The following is a 15,023-nucleotide window of genomic DNA, read 5'->3' as shown; positions in this document are numbered from 1 at the left end:
TCATCATAAGCAAGGAGGTTTACCATGTTTAAAACTGTCCACGGGGTTATGGGGTTTGCTGGAACCAAGATCTTCATGAGCATTGTTGCTGGCTTCATTGAGATAATTTGCAGGATAAACAAAATTCCCACCTAGTGGGAACATAAATCTTGTTCTCTGAGGTCCTGCTGAAAATAAAAGAAAAAAGAAAAGTAATTTTTAGTCAGTGACTCTGATAGAAACTACATAAGAAGGTTTTTGGACAACTGCTTCAGAGCATGCAGTATTTGAAGTATTTTGGACCTTGTTTTTCCTGGAGCTAACATACCCTCCTTATTATACAGGAATCTGGTATGGGATTCTGGAAGGCATTGGAATTCTTTCTGTTATCACAAATGCATTTGTTATAGCTGTGACATCAGACTTCATCCCTCGACTTGTTTATGCTTACAAATACGGACCTTGTGCAGGCCAAGGAGAAGCTGGACAAAAGTAAGCTTTTCCCTAGGAAAACAGTTGTGCATGAAAAATCTCTTACTTCTTGAATAGATGTGACAGTACCGTCTGTGTATGTACTGATTACACTAACCCATAAGTATTGTTTGTGCTTAGCTAGCAGATACTAGACACAGATATTGACACTTTGCATATTCATAGAGTGGCTTGCTGAGTGACAATAATCCATGACATTAATTCAAGGAAAGCATGGCAGAACTGTTGCAGAAATTTGGCATATCTAATAGTATGCTGCACAAGTTGCATTTCCTAGCTGGTATACATGGATAAAATCCTCTTTTCGTTCTGAAGCTGAGCAGATATTTATCAGTTATGGATTTGATTTAATCAGCATTTAAAACTTATTCATTAAGCTGTATTTCCTGTATTCAGTATGTGTTGTTCCAAAAAGTAGTGTCTAACAAGATGAAGCAGTTCCCAACTAATAAATCAAGATATACTTACAGAGCAAAGTAATTTGTCTTTCTTCTAAAACTAGAGTCCTTCGATTACATCTTTCAGGAGACATTTGTGAACTTAACCCCTGCTGCCTAAGTAGATTTTCTTTCAGTGTTGGTAAACACTGAGATTACTTTAGAGAGCGCACACTGCCAGTAAGTATGAGTATAGCTGCTACATTGAAACTTGTAAAACCCAGGCTGTTGAGCAGGGGGAAGGTCACTGAATCCAGCTGACCACAGATAGATACATTTTGTAAACAATCTGCTAGCAGCTGCATTAGTAAGAACCTGCTGTTCAAAGAAACCCAAGCTTAACTTGAAAGCTTACATTCAGCCGTTGGACTTAAGGTGGATTGATTTTTCTTCCTTACTATGGAAAGTGGTTTCTTCTGTCGCTGCTTTTTTGACATCTTTTGGTTGTCAATACTGTTTAACCGTACTGGCAGAAGAAGAGCAGTTGGTGTTGCAGTTCTTGATTAGCAATGCTGCTAACTTGCTGTCCTGCAAGAGGTCTGGCATTTTAGTAGGTGCCTGGGGAAATTTTCCATTTATTTTCATGAAGAGTTAAAGACCCTTTGCTGGTAAAGCGTTTGGTCCGGTGCCAGTTTTTGCTTTGCTTGTGCTGTGATGAAGATCCATAGGACACTGAGGCACTGTCATCAATTTTCCCTGCTACTGATTTTCTCAGAGCCAATGCGCAGGACACAAACAATGCCTTTAGAAATCTGATTTATGTAAGGAATCAAATGACTCACTGGTTTTGAAACTTGTTCTGCATAGGGAAAGTAGCTTGGCTCACAGAGGAAGCTCTTAACTTTTTACAAAACTCTTGTATGGTGTTATCACACCTTTGCTGGTTTTCTAAGTAAATTTCTCAGTTGAAACCATCAGATATTAATTCTGTAGAAGAGCCAACTAACATAAAAATTATGTATGTCATCATTCTGGATATTGGTATTCATAACACTGTTACAAAAGCAGGAAGCTATTAAAAAATACACAGGAATATTGAATTTTCTCAAATTAAGGAGTCAAGAACACCTGCTATTAACTAACCATGAGACAGGTTCTCTTTTCTTTCCCAAGACATCTGTAGGTATTAGATCCATGTAACACCCAGTGATACTAGAAAAATATTGAGATTAAATTAAGTTCCAAATCCAATCACTATGGAGATTTTGACTCAAAGCTAAGTGGTACTTAAATGCAATTTCTGAAAGGTTTTAAAATCCACAAGGGGGGGCGGGGAGGGGAAAGTCAACTCTAACTGTACAGCAAATGATATGATGGAGAAATTCTTAAAGCTTTTCGGACCTTTGGCAAAACAACCAGAAATAATAACCCAAATTTAAGCTTTCTGGTTTGGTAGTGCTGAATTGTAATGATAACAGTATTAGACCAAGTCCACCATATCAAGCCAAAGTGGATTTTTAAACATCTGTGTAGATCACCCAAGGCTGTTGGATACCCGCAGTAGTTCTTAGCAGGACAAAATTGATTTTCAAATATACTTTAAAAGCAGATTTCACACCTCAGTTGCCTGACCTATCATTCCTCAGTTCAGATACGTGTCTAAATAACTGTAGATTTTTTCTAGAAGTTAAAGCAGTATTATAGCAGATCTGGCTCAATGGAGGTGTAAGAATCACTTTTTCTTGCTGTCTTAAACATCCCCATGGGTCAGAACTGCCTGGCAAAAGTGTACCAACAGGGATACTTAGAAGCTATCCTTGATTTGAGAGAATTAACTATGTTTTGTGTGGTAATTATATTCATCTTTTAGGTTCTAATACAGTATTTAAAGACAGTATGTAGTACTGTTTCATGGATGGCTAAGATTGTACCTCTTGCGGTGTTGCAAAATAGGTTTTAAATATCTTTCTGATTAGCCCAGTGCAGCATATAAGTTACGCAAATGAAGATAGGTTGATTTGATCCATCCTTCACCCAGGCTCAAAGTCTGGCAACCCTTTATAATTCTGTTGATAGTCTCTTAGTTTAGATTTGTAGATGATTCGGGTCAAGTATATCAAGAACAGTGGGACAGCGCTAAAAATAGATGGCCACAGTGGTGATGTGGCTGCTTATTTCAGGTTTTGCTAGCTGCAGTCTTTTCTTCTCAGTTGGCCAGGGAATTTATCACTTTGTCATCCCCACTGCTCTGCAGCACACTGAGCAGTGTATGTAGACTTATATGTGTTTGAACAGTACAGAGTGAAAAGTACAGTGCATGTGCCATATCTCTCTTCATCCTTATTAATACTAAATTTGAGCCTTCTTGTGACTTCTACAACTCCAGGCAATGCACATTCTCCTACTCAGTGTTCTCCAAACTCTGCCTAACCCTCCCAATGCTCAGCCACCCTGGGATCTGTTAATAATGAGTTCCTCTGATCAACAAGACATTTTGTAAGAAAATTTAAAACAAAAATAAAATCATATTTCCCTTAGCTTGTTTTAGGTGTATTGCTATTCCTTTTAATTTAATGTCCCTTTGTGCTTGTACCAAGTGGGTGACAGTGGGAATATTCTAATTATCTTCTAGGTGCCATTCATTATTTTCTAAGCCTCCCTTCTTTTCAAAGGTAACCAGTCCCAGTCTTCACCATTATCTTTGCCAATAAAAATCTGTCATTGCTTCACTTTTATTGTCTATCTGATCTAATTCAGAATTCTTTCATGCTGCCTCAGTACCCCTTTCAAATATTAATAAGCATCACAGTTAAACTGCGGATTTCATGAAACCCAGAGAACATCCTCCTAGGTGAAATAGTTAATGGAAAAACCTTGCTGTGTCTTGTCTAAAGGAATTTTTCCCCTCTAGGTGTATGGTTGGCTATGTTAATGCCAGTTTATCAGTATTTCTGGTGTCTGACTTTGAAAACCGCTCAGAACCTACATCAAATGGAAGTGAATTCTCTGGTTCACCGTTAAAATACTGTAGGTAAGTATCTGATCAAAATACCTCTGTGCATTAAGACATTTCAAAGGAGAAACATCATGGTACATTTTGGGTTGAAACTTATTTTCAAAACTTCAAAAAAAAAAAAAAAAAGGAAAGAAAAAACTGCTATTCAAAGATGCACTTGGCATACTTCTTGGTTGTTACCCACATTATTCTTTCCTTAGATGAAGAAGTTGAAAAGTGGATATCTGGGAGATGTTCCTAATACAGGATTTGTATAATGTCATGGCTTGAATCAGATGCCACCGTCATGGAGAAATATGGTATCAAAAGGCCAATAATGGGTGACTGATTATATCAGATGAAGTTGTAATCAGATTTTATCATACCCTGTACAAGGAAGTCAACTAAAGATTGCATAGAAGTGACCACATTGAGTTATTTCGCAGGTCTGTCTGGCATAAACAGAGTCTGTCCTAAGCTACCTTTATGAAACATCAAGTCTATCATTTCCTAACAGATGAATAGTTAATATGTTTGTCATTGCTTACAGGTGTAATTATTAGTAGTAATCATATGCTTCTGGTTTGAATCAGAATAAAATGAGCAGTTAATCATCTTTGTGTCTTCATCATTAGCCAGTAGATTGGGGAAATAGCAGTCTGAGACTGGCCTGTGATGAGAGACTTGCAACTGATTAATTTTAATGGTCCAGAGAATCAAAGTCTTAAATGGAGTCCCAGGCAAAAATAGCAAATGACAGATACTGTTGCCATTTTTCTATGGCAATACTACTTTACCAGCAAGAGTCCTGGTAGCTGCAGGTACAAGTAGCCCCAGTATTTTTCACTTTGAAAAATTAATATACACATTCATGAGTACCTCAAGAAACCGATACTCTGTGATACAGCAAAAGTTAATGATATCCTGTGATATTGTGGCATTTTTATTAGTACTAATATGTAGAAGTGATGTAGCATAGTGAGTGCTGTGTGTGTATGTGACATTAATGGTTTCATTTAAATAACTGATACTTAAGACTCTGATGAAACTTATTTTTCAGGAAGATACTCCCAATGTTGAATCCATAGATAATATTTTCTGTGGAGCAGAGCTGCTTTCCGAATACTTCTTTCCACATAGTTTGCCATGACACTTTTTAATAACGTTTTTGGATTCTGATAATTTTCTTCTCCCTCTTTAATTTCTTTCTTCCCCAGCTTCAAGCATGAGGTTGCTGCCACTTGAAGCCAGTGGTAGAAAACTCATCAATAAATGCAAAAGTTGTCCCCTCAATATCCCATACATAAAATGCTATTAAAACTGTTGCCATAAATCTCTAGAAGATAAATCTGTTCTTGGTGGGACACTGAATTGTTATGTATATCTACCCTTGAAAGAAAGTGAACATCTTACTTTCTCTAGCTGCATTTATCAGCTACTTAGCCCATCTGAATTCTGCTAAAGCATCAGTCATTTTAATTGCATTTTAAGCCAGGTATTGATAGTGAGGTAAGGAAATATGTCCTGCTGTAGTGTGGGCACTTTTTCAGGAAGGCAGTCTGTCTGAAAAAAAAATAAAAAATAAAATAAAATAAAATAAAATAAAATAAAATAAAATAAAATAAAATAAAATAAAATAAAATAAAATAAAATAAAATAAAATAAACAGTGGTCATATTCTGTTAACTCATCTAGAACCCAGACGGTGCCATGCTATTCTGGTTGTTTATAAAATGTTTCCCCATTTCATCCTGTGTAGTGTGTGCTTCCTAAAATGGAGACACACTCTACTGACTTGGGACTTTTGTCCAGGGGCTTCTGTTTTCAGGATGCTTAGGATATTGTAAAACATCCTAACCTATGAAGTCAGAGTGCCATTTGCAGAAGGGAAGATCATCTCAGATTTAAGAACTGGCACTGGAGATAATACAATTCAATAGGGTTTTGTTCCTGACTTAGACATCAAGACACAGTGTATTTCATTTAGTGTAGCACCCTCTGCAATCTAAGGTGAATCTTCAGGGAGAAATGTGCATTATCTCTAACAGAGATGAAATAACAATTTGTTTCTTTTGTTCATCTTTGTTTTCTTTAGTTTCTTAAAACTAACTTATATATAGGATTTGGGGAATTTTTTATAATGATTTTTCTGTCCCATGTAGGAAATAAATTAAGGAGAATACATTTTTTCTACTACTTTTAAATTGTTTCTGTAATAATATTTTGGAATTCTCATGTTAATAGAAATATGTTGCAGCAGGGTAGGAGCTTACTAAATAAAATACTTTACCTGTCTTTCAGGTACAGAGACTACCGAGATCCTCCTCACTCCCCAGTGCCCTATGGCTACACGCTGCAGTTCTGGCATGTCCTAGCAGCACGGTTGGCTTTCATTATTGTATTTGAGGTCAGTGACCATTCAGGTGACAAGTCTTTATAATAAAAACAACAAAATGGAACAAATTTCCATTTGAAGCTTTTTCATTGAGCTGTTCCATGATGCCACCTCTTAAGCTTCTTGTGTTACTTTCTGCTATTTGCATTGTGCTTTGTATTTTCCTATCTGTTTTCTGAACAGTCACAAGTATTTAGGTTTTAATAAACAGGGGAATGCAACAATTTAAAAGCTATAACAGTGACGTGCAAAGGAGAAAGAAATGATGCTTTTAATTATTTTTTGAGTTTTGGCATTAGTACCCTAGTTAGGCTGTAAAGATGTATGTGGGCTAGTGAGTGAGTAAGTAGTATGGAGCATAATAAGAAAAGATAAAATTTGAACAAGTGAAAAATGAAGATAGTGTAAGTTACAGTATTTATTCATTTAACTTTTTTCTCTATTTTAAATACCAGTCATTTCCACAGAATGATTAGCATCACAAAGCTGAAGATGATAAAAAAGATTAAATGCCTTTGCCAATGTTCATAATACTAGTACTTACTGTCACTATCTCAAAAATATTTAAAACAAACCAGAGAAAACCCAGCTTCACATGGCTGGTAATCCCATCCTGATTTTGAATAAGAGAGAGAGGAAGGTAGATAAATAAGCCATGATCATTTACAAAATGAGGTGCAACTCATAATGCCTAAATTTCAGGTGCCTGAATATTTCCTGTCAGAACCCAGGTGCTCAGCACAAGCAGTTTGAGATGCATTTTATACTGTGCAGAAGCCAAACAGGGAACAAAACAACAACAACAACAAAAAATAACTACTCTTCTTCTCTTTACTCAATCCTCTTCTCTGAAATCATAGCAACAGGGCTTCCAACACAGATATGGAAGTTGTAATCACCATAAATTATTGGCATACTGTTCATGAATACATACTGCATTTCTGACTCACATTGCTGTGTAAATTAATTCAGCACCTCTTTTAGACAGAACATTTGAGCTTTTGAGTTAGAAGAAAAGTGAAGGGGAAACCTCTTCTAGATTATTTCTTGCCTTGGGTTGTCTTGGTAGCTCAGCAGAAGTCCAAGTGAATTCCCCTGACTCTAGTTTTCAGCCCTCCCCAAATAAAGGTGGAATACAGCATCACAGGCTGGCATCTCTCCTTGCCCCGTGATGGGCTAACTAATTGGAGACCAGTCTTATGTAGATCAGCTTTTCTGTGAACTCTGCCATGCTCAAGGAAACATTAGGGGTGGGGAAAGATTTCATAGAGGCCTGGTGGGCTTCATCTCTTTGTTTCCTGAGCTGTCCATACTGAGAGCGAGGGTACCCTTTCCCAAAAAGGACTACAAGAATGGCCTTGGCAGGTCAGCCTAAGGAGTTTTAAAACTGAAGAGAGACTAGTTTTTTGACACACATAGGCACCTGGTATACAGGTTGTTGTAGATCTTCAAAAGCCATTTGTACATGGTCCTGGCTCCATGGGCCTCCTCCAGGTGGCCCTGCCTGAGCAGGGGAGTTGGACAGGATGACCTCCAGAGACCCCTTCCAACCTGAACCATTCTGTGATGCTGTGTAAAGGCAGCATGGAATAAGGACAAAGGTAACTGCAGCAAAACAAATCAGTCCTGCTGAAGTCTCGGTGCCCAGCCAAATGTGCAGCCTATTGTGGAATAGCTTTTTGGATCTGCCCAATGCTTGCACAAGAGAACTGACTTTGTTTTGCTCCAGCCAAAGCCATAGAGTGGCTCATGGCTGTCTCCCTCAGCAGAGACCACTCCATTTCTTGGCACTGCAAATCACTTCCTTAAATATCTCTTTGAAATCATAAAGGTAATTGCAGCAGAAACAATACCCGTCTTTCGCTATGGAAAACACTGATAGACATATTGTGTTTGCCACAGCAGTTATGGTAGAAGATTGCACTAAGAGGTAAGAGATTCAAGACAGGTTGTTGTTGTTGTTTTTCCACAAATTAAGTAACTACTTCAGCTCAGACAACCACTTGACACTTTAGAGCAAGTGTATGTAATTATTTCTGGCTATCTTGGCCTCCCTCAAAAACAAAAAGTACTTCCTATCACTGTAAGACGAATTATTTGTCCAGGCTAAACCGAGAGTTCAGTGAAAATGCTATGACTGAATAAGCTTTTTTTTTTCTTTTCTTTTCTTTTCTTTTTTTTTTTTTTTAGATTTGGAATACAAACAGCAATTAAGGTATTGAAGGTTTGAGTTTTTGTTTGTTTGTTTGTTTCTCATGAGGGAAGAATATATGGGAAAATATGTTACATTTTCTTTTCAGTGCCTTTCAAAGGAAGAGTTCTGGTTGGAGAAGAAGTACTTTTATTTCTCCGATCTGGAATGAGTGTTCTTGCTGAGACAGAGGATTTGGGTTTCTCAGCACCTCCTCTCAAGTGTGTAAATCTCCTAGCACCATCTTTGATCAATCAAAAGAGGACACCAGAGCTGTCCTCCCCTATCACACTCAAGCTTTGCTGTGGCATGCCTAAAACACAAGGGACAAAAGATCACCTTGTGTTTAATTGGGATATTGGGATGTTTAAGAAATAGCAATATGCCTTTGGATTAGAGATACACAGTGTAAGGAAAAAAAAAAGAAAAAAAAAAAAACAACTTTGTTTTGTATGGGTAACATTGCTTCCAGTACTGATGCAATGGTTTTCCAGCAACAGGGAAGTATTATATCATTTGATCTTCCTCCTCCTGCAGAGGAATCCGCTAATACCAGTCCCTGCCCAGACAACCTTACTGTTTGAACACAGAGGTCATCCAACAGTTTCGAGGCTTCATTTGGGCTGAGCTGCTCTTGACCTTTGCTGAGATCCATAGTTCATTGACTTCAGAGTTTTTGCGGGGGAAAATCTTCATGATTTGGTTTCTTCAGATTTAGTAATGCTTTAGTTCCAACACAGCATCTTTATGTGAATTGGAAGGAAAGGGTTTTCAGGAGGTATGGAAAGTACTTGTTTTCTTAAGATTTTCATTCTTCACTTTTTTTTTTTTTTTTCCACAGCACCTTGTCTTTTGCATAAAGCACCTGATTTCCTACTTAATCCCAGATCTCCCAAAAGACCTGAGGGATCGGATGAGGAGAGAAAAATACCTGATTCAGGAAATGATGTACGAAGCAGAATTAGAACGTCTACAGAAGGAAAGAAAGGAAAGAAAGAAGAATGGAAAATCTTATCACAATGAATGGCCATGATGGGGTGAGGAAGAAACTGCTTAAAAGAAGATAGGAATTCTGTTTATTAAAAAAAATCCTGGTTTTCTGCAGTGAAAGAGGAATAGTCAATCACTGTTGTGTGCACTTATCACAAGTGTGCCCATGGTTAATATGGTGCATACTGTGATAAATCTTTTGAAATTAGGGGTCTTACAAGGCTTAGTCTTCTCCAGAGCTAACATTGCCATGAGCAGAGCAGACCAATGAGTAAGTCTCTGCACTCTTTCCAGGAAGCTCCCATGCATGACTTAAGTTCAGGGTCCTGAACTTTAAAGCAATTATATATCTTATAGTGCTTTACAGAACCTAGTGATCTCATGGCTCCTGCTCATGACCGGGCTGCTATTTCATAGCCAATGACTGCACATTAACAACACAACAGTACGTGTCCACATGTGTGGCCAGCACCTGCAGCGTATGCATGGCAGTGATGCCCTCTCCCATGGTGGACTAAGCTGTATTAGCTTGCATTTACCATCAGTTAAAGTCACATATGTGGACTGTTTCTATAACTTCAACAGTACCTAAGTATTTTTAGGAGGATATGCTTGATCATGAGTCCAATCAGCTGGTCTAACAGTTCTGAAAAAATTTGTGTGCAGAAGTGCTGGCCGACAGCTATCCAAATGTGGCCAGAGGTGACTAACTATAGTGTCACTTATTTGGAAGTATTATTGTGAAAGGTTGGTAACAAGTTTTAAATATTTGAACGGTGCCTTTTCAGCTGCGGGACTGTCTGAAGGAAACAAATCGGGTTAGGACATCTTGCCCAAAATTGCCCATGTAGTCGATCACCAGACCACACCTAGGCCCCATCAGGAATTAGGGTGTACGATACACATAACAGCAGACAGTCTGTCTTAAAGAGCTAAGTTTGGGGGGGAAAGAAAAAAAAAAAAGATGAACAAGGTCAGCAGAACAAGAGAACACAGTCATTCAAAATCTCCGCTCTTGTAACTTTTTCTTTATTCCTCTTTGTTATCTAAGGAGGGGAGTAGTGGGAAACAACCAGACTGTGATAACACAAAATAGCTTGAACTCCTTCATGCAGAACAATTCTACACAGGCTGTAGAATTAGATTTGGCCAAAATGGGCCACTGTTCATATCCTTTTGCAAATCATTTAGCATTAAGAAATTAAAGAATTTGCTGACCATTAGCCCAAAATAGGAGAGTTGTAAGTCTGAAGACTGCTGAAGTGTTGGATGGAGCAACATGAATCAAAAGACTGAGTGTTGTGAAAGCCCTACCACCTCTTGTCTCAAAGTGATTATTGCAGAATGTGCAGTGGCATACTCAGCCACAACATTTCTTCATGAAGAGGTTCAAAAGCCAAGACTGTAAGAAGACAGGTGGAAGTAGATGTACGTCTTGGTGATGATACAGCTAGATATAAAGTCCTGGAGCCGATCAATTCACTTTACCCTTTTCCAAATGACTGGAGCTCCATCAGAAATATCAAGGAATATTGACCTTGTTAGTCTGAAGGTGTTTAAGAAGGAGGAAAAATCGGCAAATTGTTCCTACAAGTTCCTCTAGAAACCATTTGACAGAAGGGCTAAAATTTGCCCTTCTGGAGTGACCACACAGTGGTCGGATGCCTCAGACTCCACAAGACATCAGGACCACTTGCACATATTGCCAAATTAGATCCATCAGCTTCTTTCCACTGCAGGGTAGAACTGTGCTACTTCTGTGGGAAAGAAAGTTTTAATAAAAGGTAATACGTCTTAGTGGAAGAAAATGTTTGCACCCTGATCTCTGTAGAGCCACTGCCTGCCTACCCTTTGCTTCCTTGCAATAAGGTACATCCTCAACTAATGACTGTCATCCTACCTGAAGAGGATAAATGCCACAGCAGCTCCCATTATCAGGCACTCCTGGCCCAGGCTTGATGTTCCCATGAGGCAGCGTAGTCACTGAAGGGGTTTCAGGATGAATCTGTTCTGTGTTGACTTGGCGCCAAAATGAATGAGGAAGACAACTAATGGTTATGGGGTGTATTTCTGCCTAACAAGCAAGTGAACTTGTTTGTTCATCTTTGCTTCAGCAGCTGTGGACACAGCCCATATGGGCAGTACAGAAATGGGGATATTCTGTCTCTGTAAATAGGGGGTGGAGGTTAGGCAATGGCATCCTTTGATACACACATGCCAGATGGGTTAGTATTTACCATCCACCACCTACGGGTGTCTATTGCACTTGCAATCTGGATGCTCTCAAGCAGGATCACCATGCAAAATCACATTCAGACCAAATTTGCTCGATCAATCGGATTAGATTGCATACCCTCTGTTTAATATCTAAATTAACAGATGACTAGCTTAGGAAATGTTTGCTAAGTAGTAAAATGAGTTGTGAGTCATGCATAAAATCAGTCTCACCCAAATGAGTGCAAAGCTTTGCCAACTCCTGCAGGAAGATAAAGCTTTGTCACTGGAGATCTCAGTAACTTCACAGAACGAATTGAAATCTAGTAGAATATAAGTTGACTTCCATTCTGGAGGAATCACAGCAATATAATGTGTCAAAACAAATAAAGTGCATCAAAAATACAATACATACAAATTGCTTTTGGTAGAAGTTTTCAACATAGCTACATTGTGATGAATTTTCATGACACTACCTTGCTAGAGGTTGCATCCTGTTCTTTTCAAGCCGAGAATGTGAGTTGGCTGTTTACCAAGCTTGTGTTGAGCATGATGCTGAAAGGGGCTCTGACCTCCCTGGCAGTTCCTGAGTACATTTCTGTCACTTAATGTTGACCAGTCACCCCACTGATGTTTCAGTGCTGCAGAATAGATTTCCCTTTAGTCCTTCAAAGCTATGTAGCGGAACACTCAGGAAAGACAACCTCTTTCTATTTATTTCATTAGTTAGGAAAATATAATACAAGCAATAGGCTAATGATAATAAATGGAATTTTAAATGGTCTCTAGATAGTGAATTTATGTCACTCCCTTCTTTCTGATCTGACAATGGGTTTTGTTTAAACCTCCAGGTGACAGTCCTATATGTTGTTTACTTACTCAAGCTCCAAGAGAGCACTACCTTCAAAGGAATGAGAAAAAGTGCAACCTCAATGCATGCCACAGACATTTTCCATAGCAAGCAGGACAGCACACATCAAAGGATTTACTGTGAAATCATCCTGCAATCAGCATAGATTGATCTCAATAGACCACTCTTGACAGCAAGCATGTACTTCATGAGCAGTTACACACCAGTTTTTAAAAACAAGGAACAAACTGTATATTGGGACTGTTTTTCAGCCTGTTTGCTACGTTTTTTGCATTCTGTCCCATATTGGTTTTACAAATCTTAGAAGAAATGTAAATGAACAACCTGGATACTTTAACAAAAGAAAAAGCCTAAGTAAAGAACATCATCTGTGTTCAAACCACCAAATATTACAATGGAAACCCTGTTTACAAATCAGTTCTTTCTTTATTTAAAGTCTTTCTGATGGAAGTTATGTTATTTACCATATATATATAATATATATATAAAGTATATAGAGAGATTGTTTATTTGTAAATAGAAAAAAATCCTATGAAGAAGAATGTCAAGTTTTCACACTTTAAAAAAAATCATCAACATAAAGCCATGTTTAATGCTTGTATAATGTGACGCAATAAACTTTAAAATAAATTATGCATATGAAATATTTGCTGTTTGGTGTTTATGATTTTTTTTCTGTTTCCCTTATTTGTTCAGAAAGCAAACAGACCAATTAAGTAGAAACAAAAGTAAATGCAAACCTAAAAGGGCCAGGATCCATCACTGCCTTCTCTCTGTGAATCCTTTGTGTATTTACATAGTCAATTATTGTTTCCGTTGTGTATTTAGTTCACTTTTTAATGTTCCCACTTGCTTTTTCTCTTGACCCTGACAGATGCCACATGTAATTTGGACAGTGTGGAGTGCTCCTGCTCCCGTGGAATTAATTGGCTTGGCCATCCTTCATTTCATTGTTGGTTGAGTTTTAGCTGGGAGAGATGAAGGATCAAGGTGCAGGAGCATGATGGAGACATTGAGAATTGTCCTGCTGCTTTTACACGAGGCCCTGGCTCTGTGTCCAACTAGCTGAGGACAGTATATAATCCCAGAGAAAATATTATTCAAAATTAACTGTTTTAATTAGTGATGCCAATTAAAGTAACAAGTATATAGAAAAAAAAGCAAAGCAGGAAGAGTCACTTCTTGGCTCTGCAGCAATCATGGGAGGTGAACTAACAAGAAAAGGAATAGTTATCAGGGTCATCTGCAATGTTTAAAAATGTTTGCCTCTTACAGCAAGGTATTTTCCCCAGCAAATACTCATTTTGTGGACCCACAGATATCATCTAGCCCAAGCTTTCACTTCATACCAAAATTAGAGTTAAATGAAGTGCTCAAAAAAAGTAACTTCAAGCAATGACTTGTGTTTTCTCTGTTTTAATAAATTATGTGAATTCAAAGTACTGAGGAAAAACTCTGTGACACTACATTTTTTTCTTAACTAGGATAATCAGCAAGATTAGTCTTCTCTCCATGAACAGAACAGGTAGAAGCCACAGGTCACCCAGGATAGTTTAAGGCAGTATTGACTACAGTGTAAACAGGGATCTCAGCACAGAGTGCTGCAACATAGGCCATACTGATGCTGTTTAATAAAACAGCAATCAGTCACCCTCCTGAGGAGCAGGTTCAGATGGGATTTCAGTATGTGGGTTGGGAGTGCTGTAGCCATACCAGGTGGCACATAAACCAAGGGCTTGCAATAGGCTTCTCTTTTGTCCATGGCTTACTATGTGCCACTAAGCAGAGACACACAGAGGAACACCAGTCCTTTTCACCACATTTTGGTTCTCTGTAGCAGAGTGGAAATACCATTACTTACTCTTGATCAGATCTCTGGGATGCAAATACGTGGTAACTACAAATTATTTTACTCCAAGGCTCAAAAACTATTTTGCAGCACAAAGTGCAGTATCAGTTTTTGTCATGAAGTCAAGGCACAAGGCTGCATGAGCTGCACTTAACCATTTGATGTTTGGAAAGCATAGGCAGCTCATTCACTCACTGGGCTAGTTGTCTAGCTATGCTAGACTAGGACAGTCCCAGAACAGAGGCCTCTCCTGAATCCCAGAAGACTTTATACAGCATGCTATTGATCATCTCAGATCAGATCTTAGATATGGGGACACAAGATGTAACACCAGGTATTTATCCTGCTTGCTGGGATTTATTCTGCTTGCCCTTCTGCACAGTGTTCTGACACTAACCTGGTCACAGCACTGCAGCAGAGGAATGAGAGACAAGGGGCTGGCCCTAAATTCTTCATTGGATTGTGCAAGTGCATGTTTCAGGAGGCAGAGAGGAAGCCTGCCTTCATCATGTCATTTTGTACTGGGTTAGCTGATGGAGATGTGCTCCTAGTGGCAAGCCGTGCAGGGTCTATCTGGTCTGTACTCCTCTAGGAGAGGTCTGCTCCCATTTTTTCTTCCTAATGTTTTCTGATCTTGTCAGCTCATCTTACACAGGAAATCACCAAATGC

General features: G+C 38.5%; 1 protein-coding gene across 4 annotated transcripts in view; it reads left to right on the top strand.

Moving 5' to 3' along the window:
• Positions 1–12,885, top strand: part of ANO4 (anoctamin 4) — a 227,228-nt gene extending 214,343 nt beyond the window's left edge. For all 4 annotated transcript variants that reach the window (XM_072036113.1, XM_072036105.1, XM_072036106.1 and 1 more), the window contains 5 exons: positions 324–471; positions 3,760–3,879; positions 6,145–6,250; positions 9,271–9,466; positions 12,485–12,885. In XM_072036113.1, the coding sequence (XP_071892214.1) occupies positions 324–471; positions 3,760–3,879; positions 6,145–6,250; positions 9,271–9,462 (566 nt within the window). In that variant the 3' untranslated portion in view covers positions 9,463–9,466; positions 12,485–12,885. The remainder of the gene's footprint in view (positions 1–323; positions 472–3,759; positions 3,880–6,144; positions 6,251–9,270; positions 9,467–12,484) is intronic.
• The last annotated feature ends 2,138 nt before the right edge of the window (positions 12,886–15,023 follow it).

The sequence above is a fragment of the Anas platyrhynchos genome, chromosome 1 (assembly GCF_047663525.1).
Source record: "Anas platyrhynchos isolate ZD024472 breed Pekin duck chromosome 1, IASCAAS_PekinDuck_T2T, whole genome shotgun sequence".
Taxonomy (NCBI): Eukaryota; Metazoa; Chordata; class Aves; order Anseriformes; family Anatidae; genus Anas; species Anas platyrhynchos.
This window is presented reverse-complemented; position numbering and strand designations above follow the sequence as displayed.